General features: G+C 36.8%; 1 protein-coding gene across 2 annotated transcripts in view; it reads right to left on the bottom strand.

The window, feature by feature from the left end:
• The window catches only part of LOC101746985 (coiled-coil domain-containing protein R3HCC1L), a 59,836-nt gene that overhangs the window by 14,052 nt on the left and 18,890 nt on the right, over positions 1-26,894 (bottom strand). The window contains exons 4-5 of one of the 2 annotated variants that reach the window (XM_012691146.4): positions 25,404-25,458; positions 22,795-23,942 (exon numbers count right to left, since the gene is read on the bottom strand). In XM_012691146.4, the coding sequence (XP_012546600.1) occupies positions 22,795-23,942; positions 25,404-25,458 (1,203 nt within the window). The other variant, XM_012691147.4, reaches the window with a different exon arrangement.

Consider the following 26,894-nt stretch of genomic DNA (forward strand, 5'->3'; position numbering starts at 1 on the left):
TAGGTATTGAATCGACGTTTTGTTAGACAGATCCAAGCATAATCATTATTTACTTTTATAGATAATCTGTATTCATTATTATAATAGATATGGGACTTTTTGGCGGGAACGCGAGGAGTGAAGTGGTGTGATTTGTTTTATTTTGTCTATTTAGTGTTTCTTCAGGTTTAAATGTGTAATAACGGTGGTTTATTAACTGTTTAATATCTGTGAAAGTGCACAAAAGTGGGAAAATGAAACAAAGCCGCTGGACTTCCAAGTCCACTGAAAAAATCTTAGTAAATGACCACCATTTTACTAAGATTATATTTCATTCCATATCATCTCATTTCATTTAATTTCATCCCAGTTGATTAATGTCTGAAATTAATCATCTTCATTTCATTTCACTCCATTTTATCATTTTTCATAAAAATAAGAATATAAATTAAAATAAGACATGACTTAAAGGTCTTAGTTACCAGGTCATAAAATCACTTAAAAAAATAAATATAATAGATATGTAATCTGTATTAAATATTTTCATATATGGATTAAAACACTGTATTAATTAATAAGTATTATTTAATATATGAGCGCACACTTAACCAAACACTTAGGAAAAGGACAAGACGGAAGTTGAGTAAAGAGGGAGATAGCTACATTTTAGAATTACAGGTATCGAATGCGTTTAGGAATTGGTTTGATATCTCACAAATATGTGTGGAAAAGAGCAAGTCCTAAGTTAAGTTAGACTTGAATAGAAAAAGAAAGAAAGCTATTTCCACACATAAAATAACGAAATTCGATTTGAATGTTTGTATAGTAATTTAGAACATTACTTTTTAAAAAAAATGCGTAACAGCTATTACATCAGTTTCCAAAACATTTTTTTTATTACACTAACCAAATTGATTCTATGTTCAATAAATTATACACATTACAAACATAAATATGGATATGCGGAAGTGTGTATGTCATTTTGTCCTTTCAGATAGTGACGCATGACGTTTCGACATTTTATTTTCTTCAGAGAGACAATTTATTAGCCCAACACTGAAATAGACTACTTCAGATAGACTAGTTTTAAAATTAAGCAATTTTAATATCAGTGAGATTACGAAGCAAGCAAAACGCTAGACTGGAACGCGAAAAGTTGAACTCAGATAATACCCAGGATGTCTGGGCCTTCTAACACAGCAGAGAGCTCTGAGGATCCTATTTCTGCCGTGAAGCAGTAATACGTTTCGGTTTGAAGGGTAGGGCAGCCGTTGTGACTATACTGAGACCTTAGAACTATATCTCAATCTTTACGTTGTAGATGTCTATGGGCTCCAGTAACCACTTAACACCAGGTGGGCTGTGAGCTCGTCCACATATCTAAGCAATAAAAATAAAAAAAGGAAAAATTAGAGGCTTTGTATGAAAAAGATTGGCAGGGAATGTGTGCTTTAGAGATGTCACTATAGAATGTGAGTTTGTAGATAGACTAGCCGTACTCCCCCGCTTCACTGGGCATTTAAAATTAACATTATTATTTATTGTTATTATTGTTAGGGAGTCCAACACTCATTTAAACATTAGTCTATCCATTAAGTACATGTATTTCCTAGATGGATACCTAGTTTCAAGTCAATCGGATTCATGGTTCAGTAGTTATAACGGAACATCCCTAAAAACCACTGTAAATTTATATATTAGTATAGATATAGATTCCTGTGAAAGAGATAAACCTATGTACTGACACTTTATAAATCAGGTTTTGTTATAAGCTACTTGCTATCTATATAGCCTTGACGTTCGCTGGTAGCGATAAAACTCAACATTGGCAATGAACAATGTAAACACAACGTTACGTCTCAGTGAACTACATTACAATACCTACTATGTGTTTATCTCTAACCATTAAAATCTCTATTGCCGTGTGTTTGAATCTTTTTCATGAGGGTTTTTTTTTTAAATTATTAACCACACTTTATAATTATTGTCAATTATGAATACCTACAAAGAAAAGCAAATTAGCGTAATTCGATATAAGTGATGCTTCGCGATAAATGTGGCAATATTTGTTTCTGTATGTAAGTTGTATGTATAATATATTATAATCTATACAATTCTATCTCTCATCGACCGAATGATCATTGTTCTATACTCTTCGTATATACTGTGTTACTTATAATATTTTGTATTCAAGTTTAACAATATTTGCTATGTGTATGTGCATTACTATAATTCTCACACACACAGTTCTAGACACACTCATCATTATTAATTATTATTCTCATAATCCTCTCGCAGGTCTGCTGGAAGAGATTTTTTAAAGAAATAAGCAGTACCTTTGTACATAATTTTCCTATTACTCTGAACTATGTCTTCTTTTTTGTGTGTACATAAATAAATAAATAAAAAACTAGATCAGTCTTTTCCAAAGCGCTTCTTTTTATCAAAAAAAAGTGAATCTACAAGGGACAGGTCACCATGTTACATGAGTAATACGTTTATAGTTAGCGGAACGAATCATATTAAAAGCAAACGACATTGAGCAATAATAATAACTTTGCGTGGAAATGGCAAACTGCGAATTTCCGGATTAAATAGAAATAATACACACATGAATCGCGCTAGCTATTTTTTTTCCCCTACATATGTTGATAACCTTGAGAGGCTATTTCAGCTTCTCCTTGGCGTGTAGGTGAGCTTACGGGACTCAAACCGGAGTGTTGCTAACACTGGCCCTGGCAAGAGCCGTGCTTCGCAGAATCTACCACCGGATCGGAAACGCGACCCACTGAGAAGATCCAGCGAGAAACTCAGTGGGCTGTTTCTGTCGGTTAATTTACTCGTCGAGCTCTTCGTCGCAAGCGATGGGTTCGACGAGAACGATGACCAGCATGCTTTAACAAAAACCGACTACAAATAGAAAAAAAAAAATCCAAAACAAATTAATATACACTAAAAACAATAATCATCGAAATCGGTTGGCGTGATATTGAGTTAGAGTTATTCATCTATTTGTCGCGCACGTACTTAATGCAAATTTAAGACATATGGTTTTCTCATGGATACCATTATCAGAATTGGACTATTTGAATGGAATTGAATTGGAATGGAATGCAATTGAATCTGGACCACACGGAAAGCGTCAGCTTTCTAATAAAAAAAGAATTATCAAAATCGATTCACCCAGCCAAAAGTTATGAGAACATACAGTCGAACTGAGAACCTCCTCCTCTTTTGAAGTCGGTTAAAAATACACCGAGACTGAATATCGTGGGATATAAATTCGAAAAGATTATACAAGCGATGGGGTTTGTCCGGTTTGAACCAGATCCCACAACCCCAACACGTGGGATGAAGATCGTATTCAGAAGAAAATGCGAGACAAAAAAGAACTCTTTTGATATTATCAAGGTTATCAAAAGTTCAATAATGTTTTTGTACTTAATAAAAACTCGATAACATCGCATTTTTACGATAATGAAGACAAATATATTTTTATTTGTTCGCACGAGTCTCAAATGTGTTTGTGAAACAACATGTTATTTGACATTTAAAAATCGTTTCTAAGCAGATACGTACTTAAAGATAACTTTTTTTTTCCCCCACCTAATCGTTGGTGAGGGTGATGAAAGAGATGTGCTCCGCACTAAGCGCTTCACTTTCCCCCCTTTGCCTTTTCATGAGTTCTGTCTCATGCGAGGTTTGGACGTTGGTTGTTGAGCGACAGGAGGTTTTAGTCAGTTCGACTCCGACATGCCCCGCCCTTTATTCCCAGGGAGGGCGGAAGCCCGGCGATTTCCTCCTGACCAAAAAAAAAAAAACCTAATCGTTGGTAGCCTAAGGGCCCGACCCGGCAGGCTGGTTCTGGTCCAGCGGGGTATTCCGGGACACCAGCGGCACCGTCTGGGCGGCCCGACGGGCTGCCGTACCGAGACGGCCGACGTTTCAGAGCCTTCGATTCGCCTCGAAGGCTCCGTCGGCTGGGCGTCCTTGGGGTGAGCCGCGCCGTCTGGTTGTAGTGTTGACCGTGGTAGCCCCCCTACCTCATCCGGGTTCTGATCTCGGAGGGGATCGGACGTCGGGTGTAAGAGTGCAGGGGAGTCGTTTAGTGGGTGGGTCCTAAAATCCTTGGGCCCGCGGTCTGCTCACAACACCATGCAGATCGTTGAGTCTCACATACCCCGCGCGCCCCTTTTGCGCGGGGACCTCGTAGGAGGCTCGGCCCTCAACCCGAAAAAAAAAAAAAAAAAAAATGGTATCCTAAGGGGCTATTCGAAACACAAACGCACTCAAGCTGAAAGAATTGATAACACTGACGCCAGAGAAGGCAGCGCTTTACAGAATCTACCATCAGACCAAAATCTCGACCGACTGAAAAGACCCGGCGTGAAGCTCAGTGTGTTGTGTCTATTGGCTTAAAATGACGATCACAAACGGCTTTTTTTCTTTTTTTTTTTTTTTCTAGATGAGTGGACGAGCTCACAGCCCACCTGGTGTTAAGTGGTTACTGGAGCCCATAGAAATTTACGACGTAAATGCGCCACCCACCTTGAGATATAAGTTCTAAGGTCTCAAGTATAGTTAGAACGGCTGCCCCACCCTTCAAACCGAAACGCATTACTGCTTCACGTCAGAAATAGGCAGGGTGGTGGTACCGACCCGCGCGGACTCACAAGAGATCCTACCACCAGAAATACGGCTTTCGCTTTGAAGCCACAAAATTGGTACCCACTAGTAGGTATTATATCTATGCAGTATCTATCGAGTATGGGATTCGTAAGACAGTTCCATAGTAAGGCTGACTGAACGCTAAAGGACCATTCATTGAAGATTTAAATATTCACAGAAATATTGAGAAGGGGAAAATAAATAAATAAATATTTATTAACAATCACGCCACGTTAACTAGTCCCGTGCTAAGTTCGTAAAGAACTAGTGTTACAGGTACCAGATAACGGAAATAAATGTAAGATTTTTCTTATACACACACACATATGTTTAATATACATCCATAACCCTGGAAAATACATTTTATATAATTTATCATACAAATATCTTCGCTTGGCGGGATTCGAACTCGCGACCCCCTTGTGTAGTGACCATGTCACTTACCACTACACCAGACGGCCGTTGAAGAAAAGAAACAAGAGTGACACTCTTTACGTAATTATTCAAAACAATTGTGAAGATACCTAAACATATATGTATTGAAGTTATGAAGAGAAAGTATACGACAATCACGACGTCTCCAAATTATGAACCACCCTTATTTGGCCTGAAAATCAAAGAGTTCATTCATACTTCCAGAGTTCAAATAACAAAACGGATGCAGGCATTTTTGAAACAGGCGTGTTTTAGAAATATCAATTTTAGTTTGAAGTCGTCGTGACCTAACTGCGACTATGCAGATCTTCAAATTACGAATGCAGTTAAAAATAAATAATATTTTAAAAATAACTAAAAAAATACGCTTTTCTAGAAAAACCCACTAAAAAATAGAAAATAAATCTTAATAAATTTGAATTAAAAATAGGGTAAGAAAAAATTATTTTATTGTAAAAAAAGCGTGCGGGGCACGGTACCAGTATTTATAAATATTTATGAACAGATATGAGTAGCAGGGTTATTTTGATAATATCCTAAAAAGCATATCAAGCTTTATTACAATAAAATTATTTTTAGTTTTTTTAAACTAAGTATTATTTATTACAAACATACATACGTCTGAAACTAATCAAAGCGTTTTTATAAATCTATTTAAAGTACATACATGATTTTAAATGTTCACGAATGACCTTTACGGTAACAAAAAAAGTATTATAAGAAGTACATATATATTCCTAAAGTCGTGTTCTCTGACTAAAAGTATATGATGTAATATATAATTTTCCGTGTACGGCTTATAACGAATTCATATAATTTGACTTCACCTTTGCCACATGTAATTCAATAAAATATAGTTATGTGACCCGTTATGTCAACTTTGGTGTCAAGAGATATATATAATGTTACTTCATCGCATGTTACGCGTTATTGATGTCGCTTCACCGTCCTCAATGAACTAGTAGTCGCCCAGTAGTCGAAATTCGACTATAATTAACATTATTATTTATTAATTATAACTTATTATTATTAGTTTGTAACTAACTTAAATAAATAAATTAACAATATTTCTACAAAAACATGAAAAATGACAGTATTTATATCATTACGTTATTGATAGATCTATAGTACCTAATGGTTAAATATACAATATCTTGTTTGAATTATTGTTCAAAGTGTCTATCTAAAGAACTAATATTGCCAATGTATTCTCGAAAAACCTAATACCATGATGTAATTAAAAATTTCAGTATTCTATACTAATATTATAAAGAAGAAAGATTTGTTTGTTTGTTTGTTTCGAATAGGCTCCGAAACTACTGGACCGATTTGAAAAATTCTTTTTCCATTAGAAGTCGACATTGTCCCTGATGAACATAGGCTACTTTTTTTAATTTTTTTTTTTTTTCATGTGTATTTTAATGTTTCCGAAGCGAAGCGAGGGCGGGTCGCTAGTTCGGATATAAAGGCGTTTACAAACTATAGACATCGCGCCGCGGGCCCTCAACGCTGTGTTCATTTTATTTTTTTCCCCTACCTATGCTGATAGTCTTGAGAGGCTATTTCAGCTTCGCCCTAACATGTAGGTGAGCTCACGGGGCTCAAACCTGTTTTTTTTATTGCTTAGATGAGTGGACGAGCTCACAGCCCACCTGGTGTTAAGTGGTTACTGGAGCCCATAGACATCCACAACGTAAATGCGTCACCCACCTTGAGATATATAAGTTCTAAGGTCCCAAGTATAGCTAAAACGGCTGCCCCACCCTTCAAACCGAAACGCATTACTGCTTCACGGCAGAAATAGGCAGGGCGGTGGTACCCACCCGCGCGGACTCACAAGAGGTCCCACCACCCGTAATTTTGTGGGTTTCATTTTTATAACACGATGTTATTCCTTCACCGTGGAAGTCAATTGTGAACATTTGTTGAGTACGTATTTCATTAAAAAAATTGGTACCCGCCTGAGATTCGAACACCGGTACATGCTCAACACGAACGCACCGGACGTCTTATCCGTTAGGCCACGACGACTTCAAAACTAACACTGGCCCTAGCAAGAGCAGTGCTTCGCAGAATCTACCACCGGATCGGAAACGCGACTCACTGAGAAGATCCGGCGAGAATCTCAGTGGGCCGTGTCTGTGGGTTAAGTGAGTCGAGTCGCGTACCCCAGCAATATTTTTACAGATAAATTTCGAATACTTCTTCTAACTTTTCAAGCATCTGATCTAGGCAACGTTGACGACCCTCAAGAAATTAAACATGATGAGGAAATCTCTCGTATTTTAATGTTATGTCAACATTCATAAGTGCGCTCGATTTTGTAGCGTGTGTTATTGATGCTTCAATAAAAATATTACATTATTATTTTTTTATTCGATAATAATATTGAATTGTGTCAATAATTTGTAAAGAGGTATATTTTCGACCCTATTTCCGATAGGCAACGTCTTGCGCGATGCGAGTTTGATCACATTTAGTCCATATTAGAAATAGTGAGTGGCTAGTATATGCGGAGTAGGTACTGGTGGTAGGACCTCTTGTGAATCCGCACGGGTAGATATCACCGCCCTGTCTATATCTGCCGTGAAGCAGGAATGCGTTTCGGCTTGAAAAGTGGAGCAGCCGTTGTAACTATACTGAGACCTTAGAACTCATATCTCAAGGTGGGTGGCGGCATTTACGGTGTAGATGTCTATGGGCTACGGTACCCACTTAACACCAGGTATAAATAACTAAAAAAAGTATCAACCTCAAGGATAGGGGACCAGCTCCACAGCGCAGCAAGTCAACGCAGAATCGATCGCGTTTGAGGAACAACCGCGTGGCAGGAGAAAACCTTGTAGACCCTGTACATACTTGACGACACACCGTGGACAGAGAGATGAAGAATGCCGGGCTGACCTGGAGCCATACTAAAAAGGGAGCGCAAGACAAGCTGGAGACAACTTATGAGAGCCCTGTGTACCAGTGGGGTACTATAGAACTACAAAAACAACACCAATATTAGCTTCGAATTATAAACTAGCTTCTATGACGATCGAAATGACGAATTACATCGTCGTGAAAAATTTAAAATTCCACGCCGAGATTGTAGACGGTGACATTGAAACCAAAGATTTGACCATTGACAAAGTAAGGTCCCGACAGACATAACGACGGAACACGAAAATACTCTAAATGTTTAATTCAAAGGTTTATGATTCACCTAAAGCTCGAATAGGTTTGGCCTTTGGCCGTAAGGCCTGGTAACGTCACATCATTTCCAATGTCAATAATGATTCAAAATTTTACAGTACCAAACATTCTGTAAGATCAGTACTATCGCTAATCTGAATGGCTACCAGACAAGAGCACTCGAGTGAGTAGCTTGTATAATGCGTCACGACTCACCGTATGGGTTTCCGAGACCTAACTGGTTACATAATATATTATTTCAATATAAATAAATAAAAAATTATATTCATTATGTAAGCTACGCATAGAAAACGCTTATCGTTTTAAAGACATGGTTTCGAGCACACGCAATCAAAATGGAGGGTAGTTTCACCATGTCACACGTACACGCGTTGAAACCAATGAAGTAGGAAACCTATGGAAATGAAACGTCAACCAAAATTTCGTGCCACTGTGACGTCATCTGGCCACAAAACATGGCGGCTTTAGTGCTGTACAAAAGATTTCAATGTTATCAGGTTTTATCGATAAACGTTCTTGGCTCATTTTATTTTAAATATTGTTGAGTATTATTTATTTGTAGAATTTATACTTTAATGGGAAGTAAGTAGGTATATTGTTATGTGCAAATATGATATGATTTAGATGGGTGAAATCTAAGACAAGTTCGTCCTTCGAATTTGCCAAGTAAACGATATGATGATTTTTAAAAGTTGCTACACTGATTTTATAAAGTTGTCGTTTGTCGCAAAACATAAAGATATGGCGTAGTTCAAAGCCATCAGCCCATTTCTAGCGTGCTAAATGTTATCGTATTTTGAGTACGTGTTTTTCTTAGACTATTACAATCTATTTTAATTGTTTTGCTGACTCTAAAGTCCGTAACATACTACCGCAGCGCACCCCAAGGAAGGCGCGCCGCACCATTTGAATCCCTTTCGCTTGAGAGTGATTCAAATTTTAAACTTATCAAGGGACCGCGTGAAAAAAAAAACACCTACAGAACATTTATTCATTAATTACAAACGTCATTCCTTGTGACTTCCTCTCTAAAATCACTTAATTATTAAATATTTAACAAATTTACAATAGTGTTTTACTCACTGCGGAATCAAACTATTATTTAAATAGTTCCGAAGAGATTTTGTCGGTAGCCTTTTTCCCGAAATATCTAAACAGAATGTCTAAATATGTTTTGATGACATATTTTAAAGTGGTATTTATGATTAGTGTCATGATCAATAGATTCCGACCGAAAAATGGTGTCCGATATTTCGGATTCAAATATATTATTAAGTGTATAATCTGTTTCGGATGAGGGCTCCATAATGAATTTAAATACATATTATAGATAATAGTTTTAGGGCATCGACTTTCTTGAGATCCTATAAAATACGTTTTAATTATTATTTTTGTATGTTTTAAGCATGATAAATTATGAAATTTTATATAATCAATCATATTAAATCGATATCAAAGTCAATAAATAATGTACAACCCAAAACAGACGGCCGAACTGACGTGACAATGACATTTGGCGCGCTAAACATGGCGGATTTTCGGCCTCATTAGACGGAGACGGAGATATTTACGTATATTCATGTTTCATTTTATGTACGCACTGAAATACTGTTATATTGTTTTCCTGCGAGTTAAAGTGGTGAGTAAGAACGAGATAGATATATGTTTATGTATGTGCCTTCAAAATGGGTGCTATTTATATAAGCAATTGTACGTATAGAACAATATGTCGTGTCCCTACTATATAGGTCTATGGTTGAAACTGATTTATAATTTTATTTCATTGCGTGGGGTTTTTTTATGTTCTCGTATTGGAATCACTAGCGACTTTTTGGCGGGAACGCGAGGAGTGAAGTTGTCTGTTTCGTTTTATTTTGTCTATTTAGAAAGAGAAAGAGAGAGAGAGAAAATACACTTTATTGCACACCAACACAGTGTAAATTCATTCAAAAAAACAGTCAAAAATTTAGTGTTTCTCCAGATTTAAATGTGTAATAACGATGGTTTATTAATTAACTGTTTAATATCTGTGAAAGTGCATAAATGTGGGAAAATGAAACAAAGCCGCTGAACGTAGCTTCTCGGGATCCTTCAAAAAGTCCACTGAAAAAGTCTCCGTCAATGACCACCATTTTACTGAGATTATATTTCATCCCATATCATCTCATCTCATTTCATTTTATTTCATCCCAGTTGATTAATGTCTCAAATTTATCATCTTCATTTCATTCCACTCCATAATAATATTTTTCATAACAATAAGAATATGAATGAAAATAATACCAGGTCATAAAATTCCTTAAAAAAATTAATCTCTAGCACTACTGCCCGTTTTCGTTAACAAAAACAGTATGTTTACATCGGCTATATCTTCCAAAAAAGATTGAAAATATAGTGTATGTCTACCATTATTAATTGCCAAATTATACACACGTTTGATCGCCATATTCTAGATCTACTTATTTGGCCATTCGAATTTAGGTGCTTACTCTCCCTTAAACAGAATCCTTTGGGACTACAATAATGTCAACGGTAGCGCGGTCTCCGTCAATATTCATTCAAAGTTATCCAATTGCGCTGAACTAGTTTTAAGTTATGAAATAGATGTTTTTTCTAATTGTCTTACAACTTACAGGAAAAATCTGTCGCGCATCATTTCCCAACTAAATATAAATTAATCATAATTAATCAAATGTAATCAAGTTTTAGTTATATATATTTTTTATTTATGTCGTCAATGCACTGTCGATTGCACCTATAATTGAGGTGACATCTACCACGTAATTATTGTCAGTTTGTCAATGTTTTGTATAGATGATCCTTTGTTGGTGCAACTAAATAAATAAATAAATCTCTTCCAAATCGGATCGGTTCATCATGCATAATCCATTCCCATCTAGCAACAATTATCTCAGTACCATACATACATTCGCAATAAGTAAATTCTATTGCGTAACTTTTCTAAGATGTCCAAACCGGTCTAGCCTCTTACAACGAGGAAGCCAACATAAATAAGCACACAACAAACAACATACAAATTTAATATTCACAGCGCATAACGTCGAGCGACCTCGAAAAGACAGAGCTAACCCACTGAACTACCGTCGACTAGTTAACGTACAAAGAATTTAAATAGACTGACGTTTTCGATCATTTCATAACACATAGACGGTTTTGTAACGAGTGTTTTAGTGAGCCAAGTTCAAGAGCGGCAATGTATTACGCGTTACATAATTCGAACAGATAAAACGGAGACACGAGTAACGAGTCAAGAAACTGAAAGTAATTTGATATTACTCAAATTTTATTAAACCGAAATGGGTTTACATTTACCATATTAGCACATTATTTTAACATATATTTAATTAGATAATGTAATGGTAATTGCACTTGCGAAACCTTTAAATTACCAATTGTAGATTCTGTCAATTTACATAATAGCCACCCACCCTACTCTAAGTATAGAATTTATCAGTCTCATAACAATTTAGTTGGATTGAAAGGATTGGATTGGATGGAAAGGATTGGAAAGCAGTTGTTATTTTTTTTTTATTGCCCTTGTAGGCAGCATACGGCCCACCTTGATGGTGAGTGGTTACCGTCGCCCATGGACTTCAGCAATATCAGGGGCAGAGCCAAGCCGCTACCTACCGCTTAATACTCTTCACAAGCCTCGTTTGAAGAAGGACATGTCATAGCACTCATGTTAAAAATTGAAAACACTGCCTTACATCATAGATTGGTATTTTGTATTGACCTTGTAGGAATACGAGCATACGGCCCCCTGATAGCGATAACTGTTGCTCATTGACATCAGCCGCACCAAAGGCACCACCAAACCGCTACCTACCGTTTAGTACTCTCCGCAAGCCTTGTGTAAAGAGGCACATATTATATCAGGAATCGGTATATAGGATGGATGCCATTAAGTATTCACGTTGTAGGGTACCTAGGGGAAAATGCGTCACCTCTAAACATTAATATTAAGGGCTCAAACTTTACCAGAATTTTTGTTTCGCCATCTTGGACGATATTTTCGTACAACATAAAGAAAAAACAAATTTTTTTTGTCCCGCCCTAATAAACAGTATATCAAATGATACTAAACCTACTGCTATAAATTTCCAATCATCCGGTCGTACCTTCAGCTATATTATGATATTTTGTATCACACTGGTAGAGATAGCTTTATACTTTTATCCTGCAATCCTATGTTTTGGTTTTACATATTGAGACTTAGTGGGAACATTATGACGCCTGTAAACTCTAGTAGTCAGCCTAACGCCAGAGACAAGCCTAAATGGAGAAAGATCGTGCGTGCGAAGGTGATACAAAAGGGTGGTCACGACCCTCAGCAGTGAGGAATACTACTCAAGGAGGCGGACATTATTTTTATTGCTTATATGTGTGGACGAGCTTACAGCCCATCTGTCGTTAAGCGGTTACTGGAGCCCATAGACATCTACAACAAAAATGCGCCACCCACCTTGAGATATGAGTTCTAAGGTCTCAGTTTAGTAACAACGGCTTCACGGCTGAAATAGGCGGGGCGGTGGTACCCACCCGCGCGAACTCACAATACGTCCTACCATCAGTTCAGCAGAACAATCCCTCAACAAGGAATAGATCCGTGATCTCATCACTTGCGACACGACTGTTATGTCGTCGACGCGTTTGACAATAAAATTACAAAATCGCTTCGGCCGCAGCGCCGCTCTTGATCCCGATCGCTTATATAACACGACCCGCGCAGATGTTGCAGTCTGCCGTTTGATAGTGTTGCAATTCTGTTGCTTAACGATCGTACTTTAAAATTACGCGTCAATGTTCTATCGAAACGACGCCGATCATCTATCGCTGAATAGTTTTTAACACGCTTTTATTAGCTTCATACGTATGTTAGTATCACTACATAGTATAAAACAAAGTCGCTTTCTCTGTCCCTATATCCCTATCTATGCTTAAATCTTTAAAACTACGTAACGGATTTTGATGCGGTTTTTTTAATAGATAGAGTGATTAAAGAGGAAGGTTTATATGTATAATAACATTCATTAAATAGTGGAGAAATCAATAATAAATTACAGTTTCCGAAGCGAAGCGAGGGCGGGTCGCTAGTATAGGTATGTATGTAACTTAAAATTTTGAACACGATTTTCACTCCCTACAAAACGTCGGATTAACTCGAAATTTGGCTTACCTGTCAAGGACCGATGACAATTCAATATTTTAAGGAATTAGACCCGTTATCCTTACTAGAATAATCAGGATTAGGGTTTCTTTGTTGGGACTAGCTTCCCAATTTTAACAGCTCTTCCACAATATTGACAAAGCCTAATTCAACTGCTGTACAAATTAATAGCTAATTATTGACATGTTGATGTTTAATTATTGTAACACCATATTTAATAAATAATACTTCAAAAAACAAAAAACACGCTTTTACAGAAAATCCAACTATAAAATAGAACATAAGCTTATTGTAAAATAAGCTCATTTCTGTCAATAAAATATTGATAGCTATTGACACCACGCCTTACACGCTTTTGCACGTCTACTAATTCAAAGAACTATATCTGAATTTATAATAATACTACCTGTACCGTCCGCTTCGCTGGGCATTTAAAATAAATATTATTATTTCTCACTCCCACAAAGATTCTCATCATTAACGCCCCCGCAACTGGTGTAGGGAGTCCGACACTCATATAAATATTAGCCTATTTATGAAGTACATGTATTTTCTACATGGATACCAAGTTTGAAGTCAATCGAATGCATGGTTCAGTAGTTATAACGGAACATCCGTAAAAACCATTGTAGATTTATATATTAGTATAGATTAGCCGATCAAATTAGAGCGTAAAAATGTTCATTACATTCTCACACGTCGCAGATTTCATTGCATTAAAACAGACTTACATACCTACATCGTCTGCTGCGCTCAGCGTGTGGTATTAATGAGATCAGAAATGACTTGTGTTTGTAAGACTGTTTTTATTTTGATTCATTTCACCGGGTATCGCTAAATGTTCTAATTAAGAATAACGAGAAATTTCTTTGTCAGGATAGAATTCTTTTATTTTTTACTAGCTGACCCGGCAGACTTCGTAGTGCCTCAATCGATAAATAAAAGGCCTAAGCTTTTGTATAAAATAAGCTTAAAACAAATAAAAGGAATCCGTCCCCGACGGGGGACACATCAAAGGAAAAACAAAATTGTTATTTTTATTTAATTCCGAGCATTTTCATATATAACTACCTTTTAAACCTTCTCTGGACTTACACAAATAATTCAAGACCAAAATTAGCCAAATCGGTCCAGCCGTACTCGAGTTTTAGCGAGACTAACGAACAGTAATTCATTTATATATGTATATGGATTTTATTGCTTAGACGAGCGAACGAGCTCACCGCTCTTCTGATGTAGACTGGTTACCGGAATTCATTTGGTGCTGCCCACCATGAGACATTCGGAACCTCAATTAAACTGTATAACGGCTGACCTAACCTTCAAACGGGAACAACAGGGTCGCGGCAGAAATAGGCGTGACAATAGTGCCTATTTTTACCCGTGCGGGTTACATTGTCATTATTTAAGCAAACTAATAAAAATTACCGGTTTGCTTTTATGGTATAGCGTTTTTTTTTATCATGTAAGTTATTCGTGATACCTAACTTGTGTCATAACTGTCTCTATAGTCGTATGATACGAATACACCGGGCCTCTTAATCCCTAAAAACAGGACAGGGTATTTGCTAATTTAGTTTTAACAAAATAAGTGACGCAATAAAGAGGAAATTAAATACTTAAAAGTACTTATTATAGAGTTCAAATTGTTTTAAGCCGATTTAAGTTCATATAACCGACAAGGCAACGGCATCTATCCCACAGACACAGCCCACCAAGTTTCTCGCCGGATCTTCTCAGTGGGTCGCGTTTCCGATCGGGTGGTAGATTCTGCGAAGCACGACTCTTGCTAGGGTTCGTGTTAGCTACGTCGTCAGGTTTGAGCCCCGTGAGCTCACCACTAGCACGGCGAATCTAGAATAACCTCTTACTAGAATAGGTGGGGGAAAAAAAGGTCATCTATACTTACTTAGTCTGGCCATAAATACTGTTACAATTAAAAATAAAGAAAATATGACATTTGAATTTGGAATCTGTAATTTTTATATGATTTCTCATTGAGTTTTCTCATTTTGGCACCAATACTCTGTACAATATTTTGCGATATTAAAATGGAGTGGGGTGATAAAGAGAACCGAATCGCTGTGATTGCATTACACAAAGTAGCTATGGAGACAAATGCAATTTTTAAAACTCTCCATACGCTTAGTATTAGTAAAATGTTTGTGTATCGGGCTATTAATAGGTGCAATGAGTCCTCCTCTGTTTGTGACAGAAAAAGATCTGGCCGTCCACGTAGTGTTCGTACGAAAAAGATGGTCAAATCAGTAAGGAAAAGAATTCGAAGAAATCCTGTCTGAAAGCAAAAGATTTTTATACTTGTTGTTGTTTTATATTCATGTATTAAACTAACACACTGTACAAGTAATAAATGTTATATGTTTTTTTTCCTTTGTCTCAGTATTTATGGCAAGACTAGGTAGACCATATAGTATGGTCTTCTTCTCAAGAAGCCAATCCTCGTGCCCGACTTTTGCTAGCAAAAGCATGGAATCATTTAAAATCTCAACGTTAACTTCGTAACGAATAATTAATTTTATACAAAACGATTTGTTTCACGCGACGATCGCGTGAATGGTACCGTCTGTAACAAGGAAGCACGCAAAGGTCATAAGCTCTTAGAAAACAGTAAGAGCGAAACTAATCGCGTTTTAAGTTCACGTGTAATTTATTGTGTAGGAGCCATTTACGAGACATTCTCGATTCGGGTCTTTTTTCTTTCACACAAATTAGGGTCAGTAAGCCCGAAACAATATTACAACGGATTATTAATTGAATTGACTACGCCGATTTACTGGTGGTAGGACCTCTTGAGAGTCCGCGCGGGTAGGTACCACCGCCCTGCCTATTTCTGCCGTGAAGCAGTGATGCGTTTCGGTTTAAAGGATGGGGTAGCCGTTGTAACTATACTTGAGATCTTAGAACTTATATCTCAAGGTGGGTGGCGCATTCACGTTGTAGATGTCCATGGGCTCCAGTAACCACTTAACACCAGGCGGGCTGTGAGCTCGTCCACCCATATAAGCAATAAAAATAAAAGCTATAATATGATATTCCTTTCGAGACTTCGATATCATGTCTCAATGTTTTGACGCTGTGACATTTAACTACTAAACTCACTATCCAAATTTAGATCACTCGTATTACAAGAAAAAAAAAAGGTTCGAATCGTATACCAAATTAATGGTATTACATTGTAATTAAAACGATTACTTATTAAGAAAACGTAAGCTAAAATAGCAGTTTAATTGGTGCGTCGATATTACACATCACTTGCGTCATGTTTACGTCACGTAACTTGTGTCGTGATCGTAATGTTTGTGTTAAAAAATTTACTAACAAAGCAAACAATATTTTGTATAATATGACGAGATAATTCATTTACAAAAAACGCTTATAGACGAATTCGCGTGTTGTTATTTAGAGATTAACTGACCTAAAAATTGTCTTATCTTTAAATTAAAATTGATAATGCCATCGCGTCACAGATAATAGTGTAATGTCGAAACATCTGTAGTGGATTTAGAAGATTGCGTGGCAGGAAAAATAAAATAAGAATACGACGTAGGTATCATTGCCATGCCAATGTCGAATTGATCAAGAGCTCTAGATTCATAGACAGGAGACACATGTTAATAATACTGTCAGTCGCAATGGCTGCGATAGAAAGAGAAATACTGCGTAATACTTTACTGGTGGTAGGACCTCTTGTTAGTCCGCGCGGGTAGGTACCACCACCCTGCCTATTTCTGCTGTGAAGCAGTAATGCGGTTTGAAGGGTGGGGCAGCCGTTGTAACTATACTTGAAACCTTAGAACTTATATCTCAAGGTGGGTGGCGCTTTTACGTTGTAGATGTCTATGGGCTCCAGTAACCACTTAACACCAGCTGTGAGCTCGTCCATCCACCTTATCAATAAAAAAAAAATAAAAAAATACTCGAGTTACAAAAACAATGTTAAGTGCAGGTGTTAGGCATTCTACATCTATTAGTCTTAAGGTAGGACTTCCGTGTTTTCATTATCGGTAACATACAATAGCAAGCACGTTTAAATGTCATGGTGGTCTAAAAGATAAGACACCCATTATACTAGTATCGAGCAATGCGAAAATGCAAGTGTTCAAATTCCACAGATAGGGAAAAATCATCTTTATTTCTAAGCTATTGCATAGCTTTTATCGCGGGCTTTGAGCGCGGCGACCGAATCAAGAAATTCCGTAACGAAAATAAAGCCTAACACTCCCCACTCCGCCTACCATGTAGCTCGCGTTCAACATATTCACAAGTTGCGCTTGTGTAGTGCACGGAATAGATAAATAAGGTTGGAAAGGCCTTTTCTCTAATTTTGTATTAGAACCAGTGTCGCCGCTTCATCCCCACTATTTTAATTTCTACACATACACACACTGTGATTACAAGTATTTCGCACACAACAAAATACCCACACATAAATCTCAGGACAGATATTCGTTCGCAAACTAGCACAAAACACCCGTGGGCACACACACTCACACACGCAAAAAGGCAATAAAAATGTTCATACACGCTAGTGCTTGATAAAATCGATATTCTTTATCGATAAATTATCTAATGAATTGGAGAAAATGAAACATAAAATAAATATTGAAAAAAAAAACTATTTTACTTTCATTAATTACAAATAGTCACTGTCGCTGGAATAAAACGTATTTGTTAAGCAGTTGGCGCTTGCTATTAATTGCGAATGAATTTTTCAGAACTAAGTGTATTCTGATTTTTTTTATGGTAAAATCATTTTCAGTAAAATGTTTAGAGCAAATAGTACTCGTCTTTGTCTCCAGTTTCCTCTACCTGTCACGTCAATCCATTGTTCCCTGGCGTTAGGTTCTTTAGGAAACCTAAAATTTTTTATTTACTGCATAAGTCAAATGGCATTTTACTTAGATTTTAATACGTCTTAGACAATATAGTAAATACCCGTAAATGAGAGGTCTACATGTCCCTTTATATTATACCTTCACTTTAATTCAATGATAATAATTCAATAATAATAATACATATTTATTTTACTCAAAATACGTCTCACTAAGAATATACTAGGTATCATTAATTAAATATAAAATAATGCAAAAATTATCCATGTCAAATGTAAATATAGTCGAGAATTCTGTCGATGATTTTATTTCACCACATGGTCACCTCACTATCGACAAACTAGCGCCGTGCACCACGGCCAATCAGGGCAAAGGCCGAAATTTCAAAGATTGAAGTGTAGAGAACGCAATGCATGTAGTACATTGGAAGCTGACTTGGTCATTGCGTTCATTGGGCGAGTACACATCGCGCAATGTATGCTATTTATAACTTGCTGCAATAATATTGTTAATGTTTGGAATTTCATAATGCTCAGTATATTTTTATGTTTTAGACAAATAATATTGTAATTAAATGGTAATTTCGACTTACCGATCGAAAGATAAACCTCCTCGCTCTATACTTGAGGTCTGATTTTTTGTTTTACAAGTTATAATTGCACAACACGGCACTATAAAGCGGAGATCTGTTCGCCCAAGTATTCCGAAGCGCACTAAACGCGGTGAATGAAAGAATCGGTCGAGTTATGTTTGTTCGATCATAACTGTGGCACGCGTGCCCCGCCTACATTACCATTCCAACCTTATTTATCTATTCCGTGGTGTAGTGTTTGTGAATAAGCGCGCGGAGTGACGTCGCACTGTATGCACATCATGAAAAGTCTGCCCATCTCTCTCTCGCGCGGTCTAGCTTATGAGTGTGAAGGGGACAATTAATGTTTTGCTTTTGTTAATGTTTATAAATATAGCGTGGTCTTATTTTATTATTGTTTTAATATTAAATTCTTATTGTCTAATTATAATTGCATAAGTTGATAAAAAATGCTATGCAATAGCTTTACCGCGGCAGTCTCCGAGTGCCACACGTGTTTTTTTTTAATATCGACCGATAAAATCGATCGATACTTCTCTTTCGATATTCAGTAAATGACCAATACTGTTTCGAGTAAAAATATCGATACGACAGTGGCTTCCTATCGTCTCGACGTTAAATGTAAAAATAGACTAAGGAACGAGTTAAATAATAGTGTTTACAACAGTCGATGCCGATCCCTGTGATACCCAAGTCGGCAACTGTAATCAGCCACGCACCAATCAAATAACTCACCCACGAAGCAGAAAGCTATCAAAAAAATTCCGTGCAACGAGCCATAATATCTATACATAAATACACAATTACAAAGCAGCCATAACGAAAGTGAATCTTAAGGTAGTAACAGTATATGGTCGAATTTCGATCATCAGACAAACAGTAGTGTAGCTCTGTTAATTTCACGATAAGACAAATTCCAAGAATATAAAAAGACAAGTCTACTGAATTTGTTTTATGAACTCTATTCTACCGTCATAGGACAATTTGCAGTATATCATTGAACTAAAACTTTTATTTAATATTTTCAGAGTTTTTGGCGTGATAAAAACGTCTTAAAAATCGATGAAAGTCGGCTGCACGCACGAAAAAGTGTCACGTTCCGCCTGAGCCTTAGCGTGCAAGCGAGAGCGCGGAACAAGCGATAGAGAGGCACGATCGGCCCGAGCGTTCGCTTGTGACACATTTATCTTTCTTCTCGCGTGACGTCATAGCTAGTAGTTCGAATATTTCTGCTACTGACGTTATCAACGTAAAATTATCGTCCGTAAGCCGGCTTTACTTAATATTTTTTTCTTTTCGTAAATATATAAAATGCAAACCGTCAATTCTTATATACGTTATTATATGAATCCTTTGATAAATTAACAGAATAAATGTTATTTTATCGGTCGACGAAGAAACGATAACACGATTAGTCTCCGATAAGGATGTACCAAATATTCCGATGTCATTTGGAAAATAACAATTTTTTTTTTTTATTTAGGTTATAAAATTGTGTAATCTATATATATAAAAGAAAGTCGTGTTAGTTACACTATTTATAACTCAAGAACGGATGAACTGATTTGGCTGAAAATTGGTGAGGAGGTAGCTTAGAGCCTGGAGAAGGACATAGGATACTTTTTATCACATTCCCGTGGGACGTGACATAAAACGTGGTATAACAAAACGCAACTGATATGGAATAACAAAACGCAACTGACAGCTAAACGTAATGTAGTCTATGGTTAATTATAGTAGAATTTTGAAGTTGACCGGTTGATGCGTTTGAAATAAACCGTGTGGCGGAACAAAGTTTGCCGGGTCCACTAGTCTATATCTATATCTATACTAATATTATAAAGAGGAAAGATTTGTTTGTTTGTTTGTTTGTTTCGAATAGGCTCCGAAACTACTGGACCGATTTGAAAAATTCTTTTTCCATTAGAAGCCGACATTGTCCCTGATGAACATAGGCTACTTTTTTTTTATTTTTTTTTTTATTTTTTATTTTTGGTTTTATGTGTGTTTTAATGTTTCCGAAGCGAAGCGAGGGCGGGTCGCTAGTATGAAAATAAAACGAAATTGAAAATCGGTTTTAATATAAATTAAATTCGTTAATATTTCTACTTCTAGTTTAGATTTCCCATAATTCATTTAGAAGTTGCTAATTATATAATTGTAACAAGATGAATATTATGTATTTTTCTGTCATTTAATAACGGAAATTGTTTAAATTATTTTTTTTAATATGCTTCAAGCATATACTCTATAGTCTATAGGATATATGCTATATGTTTTTGAGCTAACGTGAGTGACAAAATACTAAATACATATCTATATATCAGATACATGTAAAATAGTGTTTACAGGAGGATCGTTTAAACGAAAAAAGTTGATAAAATCTTTATTATTGCAGATATATTTATGGCTTTTTCTTGTGTAACTAGCTGATTTACTCTTGCTTCGAACCCCATCAATAATGATTTGTAATACTTTTAAAATAGTAAAGGGATTTGCGTGAAAAACGAAAATTTCAAAATTTTGAGTTAGAGTAGTGTTCATTGGAGGCATCGATTTGGTAGGGCGAAACTTGTCTGTATTGCTGATGTCCATGAGCGGCGGTAACCACTCACCATCAAGCGGGCCACGTGCTCATCGCCCTACAAAAGCCACAAGAGATACGTATAACATATTCTTTGGTTTAAGCAAGCCGTAAGACATAATTAAGATTACTTTTACGGTTTATTCTCACGTTTTTTTTTATTGTTATCATATTACTTCCGTATACTTTCCGACGTTTAGAATACTTTACGGTAAGAGGCGGAAAAAACGCGAGATTAGAATATTTAATATTTCTGTAAAATATGTTTCTCTTATATCTCATTAAAATTTACCTAATTATGTATAAATAGCCTTCGATTCGAAACTAATATTTTGTATCCGTTAAAGAGTCTTTAAAAATGGGCTTAACACTGTGTGTCAGCTAAGCGCTAAATTATAATAAAAATTATTTTAATTAAACCCTAGAAAGAGCCCCACACTTGGTTTAGACCGTATAGCATAAGAATTGTTTGTATACACTATAATTATAGCAATAATATAATAATAATAATCATGCAAAAAATAGCCATATTAAATATGTGCATAATTGTTCGAAGTTTTTGAAATACGTCAATTCGCATGGTGAATACCATTTGGCCTAGGCCCGGGGGTTTGCCCCATTAACTATCGAAAATTCGAGAAAAAGAAACATACATATTTAACATTGTTATATTAACAATTTTATAATATCACACTTATAATATCACAGAGTATAAAACAAAGTCGCTTTCTCTGTCCCTATATTCCTATGTATGCTTAAATCTTTAAAACTACGCAACGGATTTTGATGCGGTTTTTTTAATAGATATTACAGAAAGATGATTGAAGAGGAAGGTTTATATGTATTATAACATCCATTAAATAGTGGAGAAATCAATAATAAATTACAGTTTCCGAAGCGAAGCGAGGGCGGGTCGCTAGTAATATAATAATTTCTTACTTGTAGATTAGTGACGTTTATAAAAATGTTCAAGGACATCCTCCATGTTAATAATATAATAGGTTAAGTAGTGTAATAGTTTTAATTGTATATTGGAAATAAAATGGTTTCCTTACATTATAAGTTAATAAGTTAGATTAGTTTTCGTTATCGTGTTGTTTTGTCGTATAATTTTAAGGAACGTTGTATACCAAATTCGTCACTTTGTCTTGTTTAGTCGTGCGCACATGGCTTATGTTGCAAATCAGATTTTGTTTCTTTTTACTTGTGTTTTTTATTTATCTTTTTAGCTTGTGATGTGTGTTGCGTACTTAATAAAAAAAAAAGAAAAAAAAATTTATAAAGTACAACTCACCGATCTTGGCGCTGCTGAAGACGATCAGGGCGTGCGTGTCATCGACCCACTTAATCTCGAAGCCGGTGTCCTTATATTCACTGAACAACGAGAACAAATCGTTCGTTTTGAATTCACTAGGGAAGTCGTACACTTCGACGACGTGACCAAACGTCTCGTCGTAGGGACCGTTGAACAACGACTGACCCCTGGTCTGGTACTGCTCGTAGTTGTTCTTGGCTTTGCTGATGTGGACCCTGCCTACGGTCGTCGTCAGCTCCTCCAACAGAGACGGGTCAAGGCACTCGCCCGTGTCATCGAAAACCGCGTCCCAGTCGTTATCTTCCCGCTTCAAAGAAACTTTGGGCTCAAGTTTTGGTTTGGTTTTCTTCGCTTCTGGCTCTTTCACGTCCTTCTCTGGCACGACCGAAACGTCTGTCTTCTCTTCTGTTTCGTCAGCTGGATCCGATATAACGAGCACGTCAGAATCGAAACTCTGCTTTATTATCCTCTTGCTGCTCCTGTTGATCTCCTGCGAAGCTCTTTTAAGCTCTTCCTTCTCGTAATCTTCATCTTTCTCGTATATATAATCCTTATCTATAATATTGCTTTGATTCTGTTCGTTCATCGCCATGTTGTCGTCTAGCTCATTGGTCCGCCACTGGGTCCGGTCCGACCCGTATTCCCGGCTCGGGTCCGCGTACTCGCCGTAATAGCTCGGGCTGTAGAACCCTAGCTGTCCGTTCGCGAAATAATCACCTATATAAAAACTCTCGTTCACTTCAACGTCACCTAAATTCTCGGCACTAAACGATATTGCACTCTCACTATTTGGCACTTGGTAGCCTGAAGGCACGGATTCGTTTGCGTCGGAGGACGTCGTCTGGACGTCTGGCGAGTCGTTAGCGGCTTGAGGAGATCTCTGATTCCTGAGGTGCGGCGGCACGTAGACGTTGCAGAAGGTTTTGTCTAAGGACTTCCTGGGTGTGCCGTGAGCGGACTTGTCTCTCGGCGCTGGCGACTTAGGGCACTTTGGTATCTCGTTAATTTGGCTGGTCCGTTTGTTGTTCTCGGTTTTACTTTCGTCCGATGATGCGTTGTCGGCCTGCCGTAGAGCTCTGGGCACGTAGACCGCGCGGTCGGGACGACGCGGCTTCGCGGGACCAGCTCTGCAAACAAACCTATCATCACAGATACGAACGTGGAACCAATATTTGTTCAACAGTTACTATTATTTACCGTTACAATCAATATGCGCCAGGTGTTTTTGTCTTTTTATTTTTGCTTATAAAAGGAACATGCCCCGAGTCATACGAGTATGTCTGTGTGCGTTATTTCAAACGCTCAATGTATTACTATCTATAGTCTATACAAATAATATATTAATCTACAGCGGTTTTTATGGATGTTCCCTTGTAACTACTGAACCATGCATCCGATTGACTTGAAACTTGGTATCCGTGTAGAAAATACATGTACTTAATGGATAGGCTAATATTTATATGAGTTTTGGCCTCTCTACACCGGTTGTGGGGGCGTTAATGATGAGAATCTTTGTGGGGGTGAGAAATAATAATGTTAATTTTAAATGGCCAGCGAAGCGGACGGGTACGGCTAGTCGTTTATAATAGCAGAGCCATCTAAGGTTCAGAGACTTGTCCATTACACTTACACAATGCAACACAAGTGGCTATTACAGAAAGAGTCACGTAATTTAGCAAGTGGGGCAAGGCCGCTCGGTGTCCGCCCCTCTCACCGCGGCCGACTTTCAATGTTTTTGGACGGCGAAGCTGCAAATCAAGACTCGTTTTCCGAACGAATCTCGACATGTGACGATAACAACAAGCCGTATGTAGGTATGTACTCGGTTTTGTAATCGTAATAATTTTGTAACAACGTGCGATCTTGTTTACGTGTAACAAACAATTCATTGTTCGAGTTTTATTACGCGAAATGTTAACAACACTGTCGCTTGCGAATTATAAAGTGATTGTTGCATTTTATCTGAATTGCGTGAGATTGTTTTACGCAATAAAACATTTTTAATAATCATAAAAAAAATTGGTAACAACTGGTAAACTGTACTAAATCATTGAAGGACATTAATTAGGTGGAAATGTAGATTAAATTCAAGTTATAAACTAACAATGCACATTAATTACGAGTCAATTAGCACGACAAGGTTACACAAACATTGCTTTATAACGATATAACTGCTTATTAACGAAGAAAAAAAATTGAAAAACAAACTACGCGTCCGCACACACTTGTTTAAACATTTTCCTCGTTCATTTCACAATAATTTTGAATTAATACAAACGTTCCCAAGGCCGCAATTTGTTTACGTTCACATTACACTAATACTCACAAGGTACACTCTTCAGGTTCCAAGGTTGTCATACGGCATCAGACCTCTTTATCTTAAAAAAGGTCCCAATTGCTGCTAAGCGATCCGTGAGAAATACTCGATTTAACAATAACACAAGGGCTTAGAGAATCACGAAAATAAAAACAAGCGCTAAACAATTTGTTATGTTGTTGTAACTGTGTTTGATAACGACACGTCCGTCTCGTGCGGAGAATCGTGCGCAAATGATGTAGGAAGTGACTTTGGTCTGTCTGTTCTGTACCTGCTGATCTTTTCGCTGAGTTCGCGGCGACTCCTGCTGGCCCCCACCACCGCGTCTGCGAAACGATTTAATATAATATAATCATCATGATCCTTTTTTTTTAAAAAGCTTTTATTAGCTTCGGACGTGTGTATTTTTGTAACAGAATCTTTGAACATGATTTTGACCTCCTTCAAAATGTCGAACTAACTCGAAATTTCGTATACTTATTAAGGACCGATGACAAATAAAAAAATTAAAAACAAATATTTGAAATTCAACTAAAAAATTAAAAATAAATAATAGTTTAAAAAAAAACAAAAAAAAACGCTTTTATAGAAAATCCAACTAAAAAATAGAAAATAAATTTTAATAAAATTTAATTAAAAATAGTGTAAGACAAAATGATTTTATTGTAAAAAAGCGTGGGATGAAAACGAGTTTATATATAATCATCATGATGCTTTTTTTGTTAAATTGATCAAACGTTTTATTGCTTCGGTCGATGACATGATAACGTGTTTAGAACTGGACCTTTTTTGACACATGACATGTAAATAAATTGTGATACTATGGTTTATTGTGAAATATTTATCATTAACTAGTGGTCCCGCAGTAGTCGAAATTCGACTATAATTAATTTAAATTATAAGTTTGAACATTATTATAGTTTTATTGTCAAAAACTTATACTTCTTTATTCACAGATTTCAAGACTACACTTTAGACAAATAATATTAAAAACAAACAATATTGATCTATTCTCAATTTGACCACAGACTTTAAATAATAACATAAGTTTGACAATAAACAGAGTATACATGTATACCTATATGCATGCGTCTGTGTGTCAAATAGATGGTGGTGTGTGTAATGTTTTCTTTATTGATTTAATGTGTTTTTTATGCATCATTAAAAAAAATAACATTCTGCAATCCTTCTCTATATTCTCTATAAGTGTGGAAAATTTCATACTCCTCCGTCCGCGCAGTTTTCGTAAAAAGGGGTACCTACAAAATTTTGCTTCACGTATTAATATATACCTAGTCAGGTCATAAATTCTGTCACATGTTTAATGTAAAATAATTGAAACAAGTTTATTCATTATGTAACCATTCATATACCAAAATGAACTTAACAAAACATAGATTCTTATGACACTAAAGTTTATTCAAAATGACCTCCGTGATTTTGAATACAGGCCTTCAATCTGCGCGGCCAGTCGTCTATCGCAGCACGAACGAGGTCCATGTCAATATCGGCGACTGCCTTAATCAAGGATGTCTTGAGTGACTCCAAATTGGGATGAGGCTTTGAGCACGCCTTTTCCTCCAAGTGTTGCCATATCTTGTAATCTAACGGATTCAAATCTGGACTGGAGGAGGGCCAGTCTTCGTGCCGGATGAAGTCGATTTCACGCGCCGCCAGCCAGTCTTGTGTGCTCTTCGCTCTATGAGCTGGCGCCGAATCTTGTTGGAATACCCAGTGCCTGTTATTGAACATGGTATGAGAA

This window comes from Bombyx mori, chromosome 7, assembly GCF_030269925.1.
Source record: "Bombyx mori chromosome 7, ASM3026992v2".
Classification (NCBI taxonomy): domain Eukaryota; kingdom Metazoa; phylum Arthropoda; class Insecta; order Lepidoptera; family Bombycidae; genus Bombyx; species Bombyx mori.